At 43.6% G+C, this 16,261-nt stretch overlaps 1 protein-coding gene across 1 annotated transcript in view; it reads left to right on the forward strand.

Annotated features, from left to right (window-relative positions):
• Anxa3 (annexin A3) overlaps nt 1-11,950 on the forward strand; it is an 85,636-nt gene extending 73,686 nt beyond the window's left edge. The window contains exons 11-13 of the mRNA XM_004643187.2: nt 3,790-3,848; nt 5,938-6,060; nt 11,621-11,950. Of these exons, the coding sequence (XP_004643244.1) occupies nt 3,790-3,848; nt 5,938-6,060; nt 11,621-11,680 (242 nt within the window). The 3' untranslated portion in view covers nt 11,681-11,950. The remainder of the gene's footprint in view (nt 1-3,789; nt 3,849-5,937; nt 6,061-11,620) is intronic.
• The last annotated feature ends 4,311 nt before the right edge of the window (nt 11,951-16,261 follow it).

Below are 16,261 nucleotides of genomic sequence, written 5' to 3' on the forward strand. Positions count from 1 at the left end.
TAATGAATTCAAAAAAAAAAAAAAAAAAAAAAAAAAAAAAAAAAAAACTTAACATCTGCAAGATGAATCCAGGCCCAAGTCCTAGATGGTTACCCTTGGACACCAGCTATCTTTACCTCACCATGGGGGTGAGGCCTCCCAAAATGGAGCCAAGGTCAGAGTAAGGTCTCTTCTCCTTGGATGAATGAGTTAGAAAGTAAGTCTAAGAACTGGTTCCAATGTAGACTCATGCATTCACAAATTAGGTGGGTAATGGGGATTCCCGCCGACCTCTTGGGCAGCAGGAGAAGAGCTGGTGAGCAGGGTCCACTCAGAGGGATGAGCCCCTTTGGAAAGACTGGATTCCTAACTCCTCCAGTCAAGCGTTAGGCATTAGAATCTGTTAGTCCTGGTGCATGCCAAGACTTGTTGAGAACCCTTAGCTGTGCCCAGCTGAACGGCCCCTGGGCTTATGACAAGGTCCTTCTCCAGTGGTGCCAGCATGCCTGCCGTTTCCCCAAGGAGGAGTCACTTGTAGTATTCATTGTTGTAACTCACTGCCCCTGTGGTGAGGTAAAGATAGCTGGTGTCCAAGGGTAACTGTCTAGGACTTGGACCTGGATTCATCTTGCAGATGTTAAGAACCACCTCTGAAGGCTGAACTCCCTTTAGGTTGCATCATTTTATTTTTAAATTACTTAACATGGGCTGAGCACTGTGTTTACCACTTTATAAGCATCCGCTCCTTCAAGCTCCCCCACATACGCTATTGCACGCTGACCTTCTCTTCAGTGCCATGACTCTATATCCAGATGCTGGCTCTGACAAACAACAACAACAAAAAACCTTTTGACTTTGATAGATGTACTGGAAGACAGGTCAAAAAAGAAAAAGTCTTTTCCAACTGAAGTTAATGGAAAGGAAATAAGTTTCTCAGTATGCGCTCTGAGAATGGTTCCCACGTTGATGATGTAATCAGTTACAACTTTTTCTGTTTCCTACTTTTAATGTTTAATTTTGCTGCTCTTGGATCTGTTAAGCTGTAAGATCTGAAAGACTTTATGTGCAAACTCTTAACTCACTGAGTGGTAACTGGTCTTCTGTCACAGTGACAAAATTACCTGAGATAATCAGCTCAGAAAAAGGAAGGTTTGTACTTTGACTCAGAGGTTCAGAGGTTGCAATCTGTGGTCTCTTGGCCTGTTGCCGTGGCCTGAACAGCTTGTAGATCACAGGAGAGGTGCATGACAGAGAGGCCTGTGTATCTCCTAGCTGCTGGGAAGCGAAGAGCCAGTGTCCCTACGTCCCCTTCCACAGCATGCTGCAGGTGACCTAACTTCCTCCACCAAGGCTCCACCCCCTCATGTTCCTCCACCTCCCAGCAGCACCAGAGGGTGGGGATTAGGGCTTTTCTCTTGCTGGGGATTGGACCCAGTACCAGGGGTGTGGTAGGTAATCGCCCTGCCACTGAGCTGCATCCCAGCTCTGGGACTAAGCATTTAGCACTGGGGTTGGGGGGAACAGTTCAGAGCCACTGAGCTCAGAAGTAGTCTTAGAGCTATACATTGAATTGTGATTAAATCTGGGCTAGAATGTAATTACATTAATTTACATGAAAAAAGTGCCTTAACTGTGTGACCTTAGAATTCCACAATAAGAACCTACTAGTTGTGAAGTAAAACTAAATCCAGATTGAAAGAAAAGTGTCATTGCAAAAGGGAGAACAGTTTGATTTCAGAAAATGTGCAAGACTCTCAAAAAAAACCAACAGAAAAGTCTTTGCTTTTGTAGAAAGGGGTATAGGAAGTAAAGAAGTCTTATAATTCAACTAATTTAAAATTGAAAATATATCACCCTTGGAGTCTCTATTTCAGTCTACCATTAGAGTAAAACCATTTTACTATTTTCTTTTTTTGGTACTGGGAATCGAACTCTGGGCCTCGCACTTGCTGGGCAGGCACTGCCCACTGAACTACATCCCTGGCCCCGAGTAAAACCATTTTAGAAAGGAATCTTCATTGATATAAACTAATGCACAAAAACACATTCAAACTACAATTTGGTGCTTTTTAAATATTGAGGAGTTTGGCAGTTATCACCACAATCTGCGCTTAGGTTATTTTCATCAATACTAGTTGCCTGTTGGTCATCAGGTCCATTCCTCCCCACCCCCCAGGCCTGACCAATCTAATACAGTACATCAGCACATAGCTTTTACATGAAAAAAGTGCCTTAACTGTGTGACCTTAGAATTCCACAATAAGAACCTACTAGTTGTCAAGTAAAACCAAATCCAGATTGAAAGAGAAGTGTCATTGCAAAAGGGAAAACAGTTTGATTTCAGAAAATGTTCAAGACTCTCAAAAAAAAAACCAACAGAAGAGTCTTTGCTTTTGTAGAAAGGGGTATAAGCAGACCTCAGCAAAAAGCTTTTCATGGACAGTTGGACCAGTAGAGGGGCATGGTCACTGGGATTTGAAAGGAAATGTGTCTTGGTGGGTCAGCTGACTTCTTAGGATAAGCTGATAAGGGAGGCACCATCTTTCTGTTAGGGCTTGTTCGGAATTGGGAGCAAGCCTGAGTCCAGAGAAGGATGGGAAGAGAGAGGCCTGACTGAAGCTTGGTCAGGAAAATGGAGAGGGTAGGAAATAGCCTGTGGAAGCCTTGGCCACAGTAGGGACATCTCCTAGGCCCTGTGTTCTCCTACCTGTGCTGCTGAGCACTAAGATAATTTCTTACCTCTAAAGTATACTGCCCCTTCCCCACATTGCCAACAGGAAGAATAAACCTGGTACTGAAGAACATAAGGCAGGGGGCTAGAGAGAAAGAAGGTTATAAAAAGATAGGATTGTGCAGACCTAGTGGAGAGAGGGCGATTGAAAAACTTAATGGAATAAGAGAAAATAATGATTCTTGACCAGATCACTAAGGCTGACCAACACGAATTTGAGAAAGTCACCACATCCCATGGCTTGTTTCCCAGCCCTGATAGGTTGCGCCTGACAGTTTTCATGATTCTGCTCCCTTGAGTCTGGCCTCCTGTCAGCCATCAGCCACAATGCACAAGCCGAGGCTCAGCGTCCACTCTTGTTCTGAGCTCTAAAATTCATTCTCAAATCCATTCCCTTTTGTGCACATCCCTACCTGCAGATCAAATTTAAGTTAAAAAAGTAATTGTGCTGTGGTAAAAATGTTTTTCCCAATAGACTTTCAATTCTGGACTAATTTATTCCCCCCAAACTAATCATTTACTCATGTTTTATCCATTTTTTTCTTTTGGTTTTGTTCCTGTTTCACTTGTTATTTCAAAATAAGGATTTGAAAGATTATGGTATTTTCTAGATGACTGAGTGAAGTCTACAGGCACTGATTTTAATGTAGTTAACCAGCCTATGCACTCTAAGCCAGCCATTAAAAAAGAAAATCCTTCCATAGGAACAGCTGGTTTGCAGCTCAAGTCAGTGCTTCTTACCGAATGCTTACTGAGAGCCTCATCTCTGCATTTGTTAGGCTCAGTCTGTTCAGCAGCAGCCAGGACATGGAGGTGTCCCTGTGTCTGGGATATCGAGATGAGTCACACACCGTGGGGCTTTCTTTGGCAGGTAGTATAATTGCCATGCTAACGTTCTGTACAAATATGACATTCTAAGGCGCTGAAATTCAGGCTAAACAGTCTTTCTTCATTCTGAAGCCAGTCGTGGGAAGGAGGAGAGTGGTGTAACAATCCCGATAGTCTTTTTATAAAAATCACTGTAGATTAACTCAGTTTCTACTCCATGAAGCTAATCATGATGTTGCTTTTTATAACAGTTCACTGTGTGAGGAACACGCCTGCCTTTCTAGCTCAGAGACTGTACCGTGCTTTGAAGGTGGGTCTGAAAATTTCATATGTGTTCTTAGTGTTCTTCAGGGAGAATGTAAAAAATACTGCTTTATGTTGATGGAATGGCTTAATTCTTTTCCAATTTGGGGAGCTCCCTTCTGTGGCTGGCTTGCTCATTTGTCTCAGAGACTGATAGTAAGGATTCCAGCCAGCACAGGCATAGGGACAGGGACGTGTGCACCAATTTCCCTCACTTTGCTGCTAGCGTGGGCAGTTGGACGCCATGCCTCAGACTTGCTGAGTCCGCCACCTTTACAGGAGCTTCTACCCCATGCTTGCTTGTCCTGGCTGTGGATGGGGGCTCATTAGCTGCCCTCATGTATCTTCACGTCCTAGATCAGGGCCTGGCACAGAGCTGATGCTTACCTCTGTTTCTTCACTTGATGTTTCCTATGGCTCCATGTAACCCTTCAAAGTCATGTCCCAGTGAACAAGGCCTTTCCCTCCCCTTGCCCCGCCCGTCCCGTGTTCTCTCATCTCATGCATAGTCCTGCCAGCCCCTCCTGTGCCCGCTTGCCAAACTGTCCCATCCCTCTCCAGCCTTGAGGGCGGCACCCCAGCCACTGCAGCCTTCCTTCCTTGCTCTCACTGTGCCAAGCCTCTTCCCACATCAGTCCTTGCACTGGGTGGCCCATGCTCCTGGAATGCTCCCCTCCAGATCTGTCCATGGCCAAATCCTCACCTTTTTAGGTCTCAATTCAGCTGTCCCTTCCTGAGAGGGTCTCCCCTGATTTAAGCCATGCCACTTGGCTCTCCTTCATCATTCTCCACTCCATTCACGAGCTTTATTTTCTTCTTACTTGTTAGTAATATTTACTTAAATAATCCATAGATTTATACACTCTTCCATCTAATAAGCTCCATAAGTACATAGTAGAATCTGTGTTGTTCAGGGACTGCGGTTCAATCCCCCAGCACCACATGCCAGCCAGCCCCGCCCCCTGGTGGGTTGAGCTGGCCACACACACACACACACACACACACACACACAATAAATAAATAAATAAATAAATAAATAAATAAATAAATAAATAAATAAGAATCTGTGTTGTTCATTCACACCCAGTGTACAGGAGATGCTCAACAAGTATCAGTGAGTACTGTTGGATGCGTCAGTACACGGAGTCAACATCCACCTAACTGCTTGGCCAGGAATCACATGCTTTCTATGTTCTTTATCATCCTCAAACGATGCATCATAGTTTGTCAGTCTGCCTGTGACAGCATCTCTCAGATCTTCCATCTCCCTGTCCTCACTGCCATTGTTCTAGTTTAGCTCCCCATCACCTCTTTCCTTTATGACTGCAGCCCCTTCAGATGAATCCAGAGGCTCTTATCCTGTTCCCCAGTCTTCATGCCCCTTCTCAATAATCAGCTCCTCACATCACAGTCATAGTGGTCTTCTGAAATCCTAGGTGTGACCTTGTCCCCAGGGGTTCATGTTTAAAATAGTCCATTAGTTCTTCACATCTAGGATAAAGTCAGAATTTCATTTCATGGTTAAAAAGGGCTCTTCTCTCCAGACATGTCTCTTGTGATTCTCTCCACCTCATTATTTATGTTTTCTTGCCTAAAACCTTCACACATGCAGTATCCTTCTTTGGAATATTCTTTCCTTTCTAGGAACCCACTCCTTTTTCTCCTAAGGTTTCTTATATACCTGCAGGGGACTCCCTAAGATTCCCCTTAGTGTAAATGGTCTTCCTTGGACATGATTTTCCTACTCTTTAATCTTTCTGAGGGCCTCTAACAGATGCTTCCAGGGTACCCAGAATTTCTTCTGCATGAGACTCCAGTATTTTGCAGTGGCCTATTTTCTGGCCTGCAGAGTTGGAAATTCATCAGGCATATCTCAACTCAGTTCTTTAGCACTTACTGTGGTGCTAGCACAGAGGAGGGGCTCAGCAGGTATTTCTTGGATAAATGAGTAACAAAGTTTGAGAGTAAAAGAATGAAGAATCATTGCAGTTAGCTATTTTATGTACCATTATTTATATCTTACAAGTCTAGGTCTATCTCAGTGCCATTCCGTGACCAATGAGATTTACAGTGTGAACTCATGCATTTCCTCACAGGGTGCTGGAACTGATGAGTTTACTCTAAACCGAATAATGGTTTCCAGATCAGAAATTGACCTTTTGGACATTCGCTATGAGTTCAAGAAGCACTGTGGCTATTCCCTATATTCCGCCATCAAAGTAAGTCTCCTTTTAAAAACAGCAAAACATGTTTCACCCCTCCCCATTTACCTTCTTTCTCTTATATTACCTCAAACGTAGATATATAACTTAGATTTCTCTCTCCTTGTCAATATGTAAATTTGTTTTCTGAGTTTTACACAGTTACTGTGTAAAAGCCTCTTCCCACATCAGTCCTTGCACTGGGTGGCCCGTGCTCCTGGAATGCTCCCCTCCGGATCTGTCCGTGGCCAACCCCTCACCTTTTCAGGTCTCAATTCAGCTGTCCCTTCCTGAGAGGGTCTCCCCTGATTTAAGCCATGCTACTTGGCTCCCTTTCATCATTCTCCACTCCATTCATGAGCTTTATTTTCTTAGTAGATATTCAACCTTTTTTTTAGATTTACTAGCTTTGAATTTTTGTTCTTTTATGAAATGCATGTGCAAGTTGTCTATTGCTCATATTGCAGTGCTTTTATGTATTTATTTTATTTTTTTGTGGCCAGCTCAGCCCACCCTGGGGGCAGGGCTGGCATGGCATGTGGTGCTGGGGATCGAACCACAGTCCCTGAGCTGCCTGAGCTTGCCTAAGCAGGTGCTTTACACCACTGAGCTATCTCACCAGCCCCCAGTGCTTTTATTTATTTCAATGTTTATGACAGTATAAGAAAATAAAAATACGTTTTAAAATTTGCTTGTGGTTTGAGGAAGCGGCTCAGTGGTAGAGCATTGGGTTAGAGCAAAAGAGGCTCTAGGTTTGATCCCCAGTATTGCAAGTAATAATAATAATATCAATAATAAATTTCCTCTTAATTATGTGATATCATGGTTCTGCAGCTTCAGTTCTGTCCATTTCAGTGTGTAGGAAGCTTTCTCATTTTTAACATCTGTGTATCACTGCTGTCTGTAAATTTGCACGGAAGACCTCAGCAGATGGTTTCAGTTCATTGCTGATGTAAACAGGGCCATGGTGTGCGTACACAGTTTCTTCGTAGGTGTGTCTGCGGGATACATTCTCAGCTGTGTGATCACTGAGGCACATACGATGCATTTTTAATTTGGGTAGATGTTATGATTTGCCTTCCATTTTTCCACTTGCATGAGGAAGGTGCACGTCCTTGTTTCTCTGCAGCCTTGGAAGAGAAGTTTGCTTTTCAATCCACAAACCTTTTGTGTTCTTATGATCACAGTTAAGTATAGCTCAGGGTAATTCAAAGTACTTTTTCTTGGTGTGAGGGAGGCCATTTTGGATGCTACTTGTGTTGCTTTTTCTGTGATTTTTCTGTGTCTTTTGCATGTTATTTATTCTCTTGGGCGTTTTCTAAGACTTGGTGTTACATAAGGTAGGCTTTTATCTCACTGTAGATATTATTCTGTTTATTTGTCCTCTGCCTTGGCTGGAGGTATTTTTCCCAGGAACAAATTTTAAAACTTATTCAACTAAATTTATCAATCTTTCATAGTTTCTTGATTTAAAAAATTGATGCATTTTGTTTCTTTTTCAATGAGTTTTCCTAAAATATGTTTTATACCTTCCCCTGTGTTTTAAAGAATAAAACCAATTGCGGTTCTCAGATCTCAACTGATATAATTATATACATGTAAACTGCCCAAAAGTTACAAATTATTACAATTCGTAAGGAAGTAAAACTGACAAAATTATGCAAGAGGCTTCCAGACCTTAAGCTCGTGGTTCAAAAGTCATAGTACCAAGAAGAATATAGCAGTTGGCAAATAAAGGGGTGGGGAGTTAGGGACAGAGTTTAGACCGGCCTAGCAGCCTTCCCTGATTGATTTTGCTGCCTCAACACCCAGATAGCTTATGTCCAGAGAGCGGTATGGGTCCTTAAAACAAATAGGTGCTGAGATTGAGGTGGTCTGACCACCCCAGCTGCCCCAGCCACATGGACTAAGTGAAAATGGGTGCAGGGTGGCTTCACAGAGCCCCCAAGGCCGTGAGGCTTCCTTATCTCTGTTTCCCCTCTACCTACACAGTATTTGAGAACATGAGTGTTGGAACTTGGAGCTTCCTGAGATCTATTCTGGGACTGGGGGCTTGGAGGAGGAACTTGGACTAGAGGTGTGCAGTGGCCAGCAGCCTATGGGGGTGTTCAGGTGCCAGAGGCAGGACCAGAGTCTTGGTGTCCTAACACACATTGGCCCAGTGGGGCAGTCCTCTGTGCAGCAGCCACAGCCGGGCCCTGGATAGCTTTCCAGCTTTCACCTCGCGTCAAACACATTGAGGCTGGGGCTCCCTGAAGGCACAAAGTCCCAGCCCTGGCCCGGGGCTTCTGGGCTTTGACCACAGTCCTGCGTCCTCACTGTGAGCAGTGGAGTCTTCAGTCCTACTCCTCCTGCGAGCTTCCCTAGGATGGCCAATCTTGGACCATGCGCACATGCTGGCCTGGGCCTATGGCTGCTGTCGTGGAAACATTTCTGCCTCAGACTCTACATGGCTTTGAATATATGACTCAAGGAATTACCATTAATCAGTCAACTAGACTTAACCAAAATTCTCTTTGTTTTTGAACCAGTCTTTGTTTTTGCACTAAACTTTTGCAGAAAGGGATGTACATCCAAGTCACTTGGAGTCAAGAACATGTTCAGAAAAGCAACTCCCTGCCTGGGGCTCAGTGCAGATTTCGTCAGCTGTTCACACACAATTCTGTTTAAATTGATCCTGACATATTACAGTAATTCCAGTCATCAAAGGAAGATTCAATAATGTTAACCAAATTGTACTTACTAAGGCAGAAAAGTAGACTCATACATTTTATAACAATTGTCAGTAACTAGGTTGATACACAAGGAGGGCTTTGAGTTCACCCTCAGTAGGCCAGAAAATTAAATTAATGTGACTCTCAGCTCCCAATGTCCTGGGTAATTGAGACTTATTGTACCAGAAAACATTTAAATAATTTGTAGTTGGATAAAAAGAAAAATTCATCACTGAAGTGGTCAGACTGTGATTTGAAATAACATAAGTTTCTTTATTTTTACCACCTAAGGTACATTATTTGGTAATGTCATATTTTTCCTACTGAAAAGAGGAACAAGATCTTTTCAGATGGCTAAGGTTCTGAAATTTAGACAATAACAGGACCATAATTCTTTCTTTTTTACTTAATAAGAAAATATTAATGAAAAATGTATAAGAAGTTGCTTTTTTTTTTTTTTTTTTTTTTTTTGGTGGAACCGGGGATTGAACTCAGGCCCTTGTGCTTGCAAGGCAAGCGCTTGTTGTACTGAGCCTTCTCCTCAGCCCTGGAAGTTACATTTTGATAATTGCCTTTGTCAGAAAATTATGTATCTATTTAATAAGTAATGTTCTTTACAGAAAGATGTAAGAACTAATGCAGTAAACTTGGATTTATGTGGAGACTTGGGCCAGACATGAAAAACCAATTTGCCGTGGTCTGGAGATAGAGCTCAGTGGAGCAGCGTCTGCCTAACATGCGTGGGGTCCTGAGCTGGGGCCTCACACAAAACAAAAAAATAGAACACGTGATAATCAAAGCAACATAAAATCAAATATTACATTATAGGGTAGAAGGACAGAAATATGGAAATCAAGAGGAAAGAAGCTGAGAGTTCGAAAAGGACTGTTTCTTAGAGCAGTGAGTCTTTAGCCTACCTTTCCAGTCAGGTCAGCAACTTGAACTGAATGCTTCCTGTGGGCTGGGAGCTGTGCTGGTCAGCAGGACACCAGAGATGCCACAGATTCATGCTCTGGAAGCACAGATGGCGAGAGGCGGGAGCAAAGTAGGCAGTCACACAGTTGTCTGATCACAGAGTCTACTTAGGAAATATTGAGAATTAAAATCCAAGTAACAAGAGGAGGTCAGTTAGAAAGAGCTTGGAGATTATAGCTTTGATAAGTGTGAAGGAAGACGACTACGTGCTAATGTCTGACAATTCGATGGCCAGGAAAGGCATCTATGAGGAAATCATGATTCTGGCCTAGACAATGAGGCAGAATTAATAAGCTAGCAATCAGGAGGTGGGGAACCAGTAGAACATTCGAGCAGAGGAACTGATATGGGAAAAGTAAGTGTTAGAGGGAATATAGTGAAAAATGAGAACAGGTCATGCAGGACTTTTGGGCAGTGTTTAAGGATTTTTGTCTTTAGTTTTAGAGTATAGGAGGCTGAGGAAGAGGTGGTTTTGTTTTATGGGGAGGGAGGTGCTTTTGCAGTGCTGGGGTTGAATCTAGGGTTTCACATGCTGAGGAAGTACTCCAGCACTGAGCTACAGCCCCAGCTCTTTCTGAATTTTGAGACAGTCCTTGTTAAGTTGCCCTGGCTGGCCTTGAACCCAGGTCCTCCTTCTTCACCCTGCTGAGTAGCTGGAATTACAGGTATGCATTGCCACCCCAGGATGCCACTGAGGTGTGTGAGTGAGATAGTGTCCTGATCACTGAGAAGATCCCCATGACTATGAAAAATGGATTGGACATAAACCAGAAGAGACGGAATGAGTTATGAGGCCGTCGCCTCATCACACTGAAGGGACGACATCCTCGAGTTGGTGATCAAGCAAGAGAGGAAGGAGCAAAGGCTCAAGAGATGCTTAGGAGTCAAAACTCAAGGGACTTGGGGTGCTGTGGTGAGGGGAGCAGAGAGAGTCATCAGGGATAAAACCCAGGATTTTAGATTGCAGATTTTCTGGCATATGTGAGGAAAGAAGCTTGCTTACTACAAAGTGAGGGTGCTGTTCACTGGCAGAAGTTTGAAAGACAGAATAAGACTCATGAAGATCAATAAAGGGAACATAGACAGACAGACAGATGGATAGATATCAGAAAAATATCTAAAGAAAAATATCTATTACTGCCTGTTGTATCTTGGTATGCAGGAAGTGCTTGATCTTTTCAGTAAATGACCCCCTAGCATTTACCCCAATAACAACTTCCCCCAAATGAAACGTAAGGAACAGGAAGTCATATTGAGTAAAATAAATATGATGTGAGAATTTTAGGTAATCCAAGCTAAAGCCAAGTTTTACTCTGACAAAATCTTTGGCATAGCAAATGCAGTACCTCTGTCCCTTAATACTTACACTCACATGGTATCTTTTCTGAACCAAGACCTCTTTTTGACTGGCCCAGAAAAAGGAACCAGTAGACACACCCTGTGTGGATGGAACCACTTCATAACCTGGAGCTAAGGAGCAAGCTGTCTGGGTATAGAACCTGTCAATAGAGGGTGTTTAGTGTTCTAGTCCCATTGCATCAGGCTTTGGTGAGGGTTAAAGGAGATAGTACACAGTAAGCACTTTTCTCTTTTATGTACCAGAAATTCAATCCAGGGCCTCCTACATATTAAATATGTTCTCTGGCAATGAACTATAACCTTATAGCTAAGTAAATAGAAGTGTTTGATAAAAATTGCTATCAAAAGTAGAATTATTCTAAAAATTGTTAGAAGCTAGTCTTATATAATTGTCACAACCTAACTATTTGCATCTAAATTGAAATTTAGTTGCAGTGCATGAGGCAGAATTGACACCATACACCTTGAGGATGTCGCTCATTATTTCTTTTCCTTCTTTTGTTCTTCTCTGTTGGTCCTGTGCACTGCAGTCCGATACTTCTGGAGACTATGAAAGCGCACTCCTAAAGATCTGCGGAGGAGATGACTGAGTCAGGCTTGTCGCCCAAGCGTACCTGCTCTCACTGAGGTCTTCCCCAACAGTTCTGCTTTCTTCTTTCCTGTGGTGTTTAAAGTACACTCAAGTGTAAGACAGCAACTTCTTTGCCTCACAGTAATTGTATTTGTTCCATAGAACAACAACAAAAAAAGTAATTATTTAAAGCAACTCATTCATGATGTACCTTATAAATGAAATGTTAAATGGCATTAAGAGTTTGTGGCTGGCCAGATAGCTCAGCAGACTAAGGCAGGCATAGGGACCAGGGTTCAATCCCCGGCCTGCCATGCTGGCCCCACCCCCAGGACGCCCTGAGAAGGTGATGGAGACTGGGCATGGTGGTGCCTGCCTGTAATCCCAGCACTTGGGAGCCTGAAAACAGGAGGATCACTATGAGTCCGATCTGTGTAGTGAGACCGTGTAGACCATGTACTAAATACATAATAATGACAAAAAATGCAAATATTTCTGTTTCAGGAATAACAATATAAGTCATTAAATATAAAAAAGAAAAGTAGTAAAAATGGTTGCTTTTTGTTCCATATGATTGATGTACTTGTTTTTAGAGTCTACTAAAATTGTGTGGTGTCTAGTGCCAAAAACTATTGATACTTGTTGTAAAGGCTGTTACCGCTTTTAAAATATTTTTGTCTACTTCTTTGTTAATCAAGGTCTTTTGAAACATTAAAATTTTAATGTACCATGACCCTAACCTGCTTTTTCTGTTTGTCCTCAAGCTATAGGAGGGGTGATGCCATTAATCTAACCATTTCCTGTCAGAATGGGTGTTTCGTGCTAAATATGACTTTCCCAAAAATGAGTATTTAGGACAAGTCAAAGTATTCTTTCCCCCAAGTCTACAAAATGAGGCCTGTAAAAGAATTCTTTCAAATTCTCTTTGAATGAGACGTAATGAGAGATGTCTTAACTGACATACCTTAACTGAAGTGTATGAAATTATTTTTAAAAATCCACTTGGGTAATTAGTCTTGGCGAGAATAGAACGATCATACTGCAGAAGTGATATATTTTCCTCCTTGCTGAAATACATTTCCCAAAACCTACAACTTATAGGTAGAGAGGGTTATTTTGTCACAGGTATTGAGCTGGCTCCAAGGTAGAAATGGCCTGGGGCAAGGGCTGGTGGGGAAAGGCTGCTCAAGTCATGGTGGTTGGGAAGCAGAGAAGGAGGGCGGAACTGGAGAGGAGATGCGCCCTGCCAGGTGCTGCCCCAGGGCCCCAGCTGTCCACAGTAGGCCCCTGCTCCTAACAGCCCACGTGGCTGCTCTTCTCATCCGTGGATGAACCTCCTGGTGAGCACCGCGCCCCCACGCATGAGAATCCAGGGGCAGTTTAAATCTAAGCCATAACCTAAGTCTAGGGCTTTTAGTTGATGCAATTTATCGGTCGGCTTTTCTCAGCTCTTTGTGCAGGACAAAGTTATGTCTTGTTTATAGATTTCCACAGTCTGTAAGGGAGGTGGAGTCCAACAAGCCTGATTTAACTCCCTGCCTTACTGCTGATTAACTCAGTGATGTTTGGAGTCACTAAACCATTGGAAGTCTAAGCTTTCCTTGCTGTAAAATGAAGACCTTCATGAACCATCAGGTTCTAAACAATCAAGTAAGACGATGTCTGCGAAGAGCTTGGCCGTATGCCTGGAAGTAGTAAGAGCTGAAGTGCAGCTAGATGCCGTTGTTGCAACCAAGCAGCATCAGAGCGACACAACAGCATCACAGTCATTCATAAGCAGGTGTCAGCTCACCTGACGCACACCAACCCCGGGGTCAGTAATGTGAGGTGTGACAGGCAACTAGGAATCATTTCCTTTTGCCAGTGAGGTTAAAATCTGGCTCCATATTGCATATGCTTCTCTCATGTCATGATTCCCCTGAAATAGAGAGGTAGGCAGCAGCCTGTAGCTCTGCTCAGTGAGGAAATGACAGACAGCAAACTAAGGAGAGACCGTATCCATGCTGTCTAGCCTGGGAAGGGAACAGCCACTGAGCTGTTCCAACTGCTAGCACACTGTGTAGCTCTTGAGTTCCTAGCCTGGGTCCTGTTCATAGTAGGTACACAAGAAATATGAATAGAAATGATTTGTAAGATGAGGAAATAAAACTTTCCTGCCAGTTGTACCAGACTATTGTAAAAAGCGTAGGAAAGGATGACTAGGGCTTCCTCAAAAAGCATCAGATGCTATTAAAGTGTGATATAGAATTAAAGCATTGGAATTAAAACAGTCAACTTTTGTTTTAATTGTGAAATGAGGGGTTGGGGAGTTAACTCAGTGGTCTAAACGCCTGCCTGACAAGTGCAAGTACCACATACTGTGCCGCCATGCTGGCTGCCGAAATTGGATGTGGTGGTGCACACCCGTAATCCCAGGGGAGACTGAGACAGGATTGCTGAGTCTGAGTTGTGTAGTGAGACCCTGTACCAAATAAATAAACGAAAAAAATTTTAAATTATATAAATGTGAAATGAAGACATACTGTGTTCTGAATACTGTGTGTGAAAGACCACCTGGGCAACTTTCCTTTAAAGAAGAGCAATTGTCTCCATTTTGGCTGTGCCTGACCCTATTTCTGTGTACTGAGAGGTACAGAGCTGGCCAGGAGTTTTCTTTATCTCATCAACTGGCTTTAAGCAATGCATATTGGTCAAGTCGAGGTGCTTGTGGTCTTTGAAGATGGTATGCTTGTTTCCCTAGTAAACGCAACCTGCTGTCCTTTAATATGGGCCAGACTGAGACCGAACAAAGAACCTATGCTCCACAGTGTTGACTGGGATCAAGCCGTGAGATACAGGCTATGACTGTGTGGGGCTTGAAAGATTACACATCAGAGCTAAAGCACCAGACCCCAAGACATTAGATACTGTCTCAATTATATAATGCAAATTACTCTCTGGGTATCCTTCTCTGCATATTGTAGGGATAAATACAAGCCTCCTACCTAGCCCAGCTCACAGTGAGATCTTATTTCCTGCCATTCTCAGTCATTCATCCTCAAGCCACTCCTCCATGACTGAATAAAACCTGGGTTCAGCCCTGGGTCAAGGCCTTTGTTTCAGATAGCCTTCACCATGGCTGAACTTAGGACCCGTTGGCTCCCCATCGTTATAAATCTGCCTTAATCTCACTGTGGATTGCACTGGGTGTGGTAGATTACAGTTAGCTTGATGGAATTCCAATAATTTATCCATGGTTTTACAAACATAAACTTCCCAGACCAAGATGAGGCCAGAAAGGGCTCTCTATACTGTGCTAAGTACTTAACATCTCATTTGCAGAAACACATCATTTCTTTGTCTCAAATATATTTTCCAAAGCAGAGTTTGGTTATATGTGTCAATGCTGCCCCATTTTATAAATGAGGAAGTAAGGCTCCCAATGATGAGGAAGCAGCCCAAGGTTATTGGGGGTGGGGGGAATGCCGAGGCATGGGACACAGGTCAGCTGGCCTTTATACCTGGCTGAGCGTGGGTGTGTGAGGGCTGTGACACAGGTGATGAAAGCCAGGGAGAGCCCTCCACCCAGCTGGCCTCATCTCTTGATGTCCTGGACCCGCTGGAGGCAGCTGCAGCATTTCTCACTGCTCTGCTAGGATAGGGCTATCTTCAGATGGCTGTTGTTAAGGATCCTACCAAAGAACCGCAGTACTTTCTCTGGCATTGACATGCCTGAGGGGAGGGTATACGGTACAGGGGCAGTGCAGATGGAATTTGCAGCATCCCTGGGGTTCCCACATCTGTGACTTCGGAAAATAACCTTTCAAGGACACATATTCCTCACCTTTAAATGGAGAACAGTGACTGCATCTTCTTTGTAAGATGATTTTATAACTAGGGTAGGAAGCATTTGGAAGATGCTCTGCAGAGCACATAGCACATGCTGAGGCCTCAGGACGTGTCAGCCTAAGCTAGGCACAGGGGAATGTACCCGAAATGCCAGCTACTTGATTTCATCAGGAAATTTTAACTATAAAACTTTAGTTTTAGTTATGAAATAACCTAACAGGATAGGTACTGTCCTTACCGAAGAGGGTGAGGCAGGAGGCTCACTTGGTCCAGGAGCTGGAGACCAGCCCAGGGCTACTCAGTGAGACTGGCTCAGAGTGCAACCAGGGGAGGGTGTTACAGCCCATGTGATAGCACCATGGAAGTGCCTTTTTCAAGGGCCGTGGTGTATTCCCTCCAGTTTCCACAAGGTGGCAGGTCAACTTCAAAGTGCACCCCATGGCTTTGTATCCAAATGGCAAAGTCTTTACTTCAGAATATCTGGCCTCAGAATGGATTGTTTGGGAGTGTCTGCTGTAGGACGTTTGTCGTGGGCCAGACATCGTACAGCTGCTGTATACACTCCTCACCAGAATGTGCAGATGGCTTAATTCAGTCCCCCGGTCTCAGGATTCCCAGGGAGTGTGTCTTAGCTCTGCCATGGGTTAGCTGCCTAAGTGGGCACATCAAGTCAGCTGTTAACCGCGCAGGCTCACACTTCAAGACAGCAAAAGAGAGAACCACAGCTGGAAGGGCTCCTGGCCCAACTGGGATTAAGGATCTACAATTTGTA

Source organism: Octodon degus, unplaced genomic scaffold (assembly GCF_000260255.1).
Source record: "Octodon degus isolate 3935 unplaced genomic scaffold, OctDeg1.0 scaffold00168, whole genome shotgun sequence".
In the NCBI taxonomy this organism is placed as follows: domain Eukaryota; kingdom Metazoa; phylum Chordata; class Mammalia; order Rodentia; family Octodontidae; genus Octodon; species Octodon degus.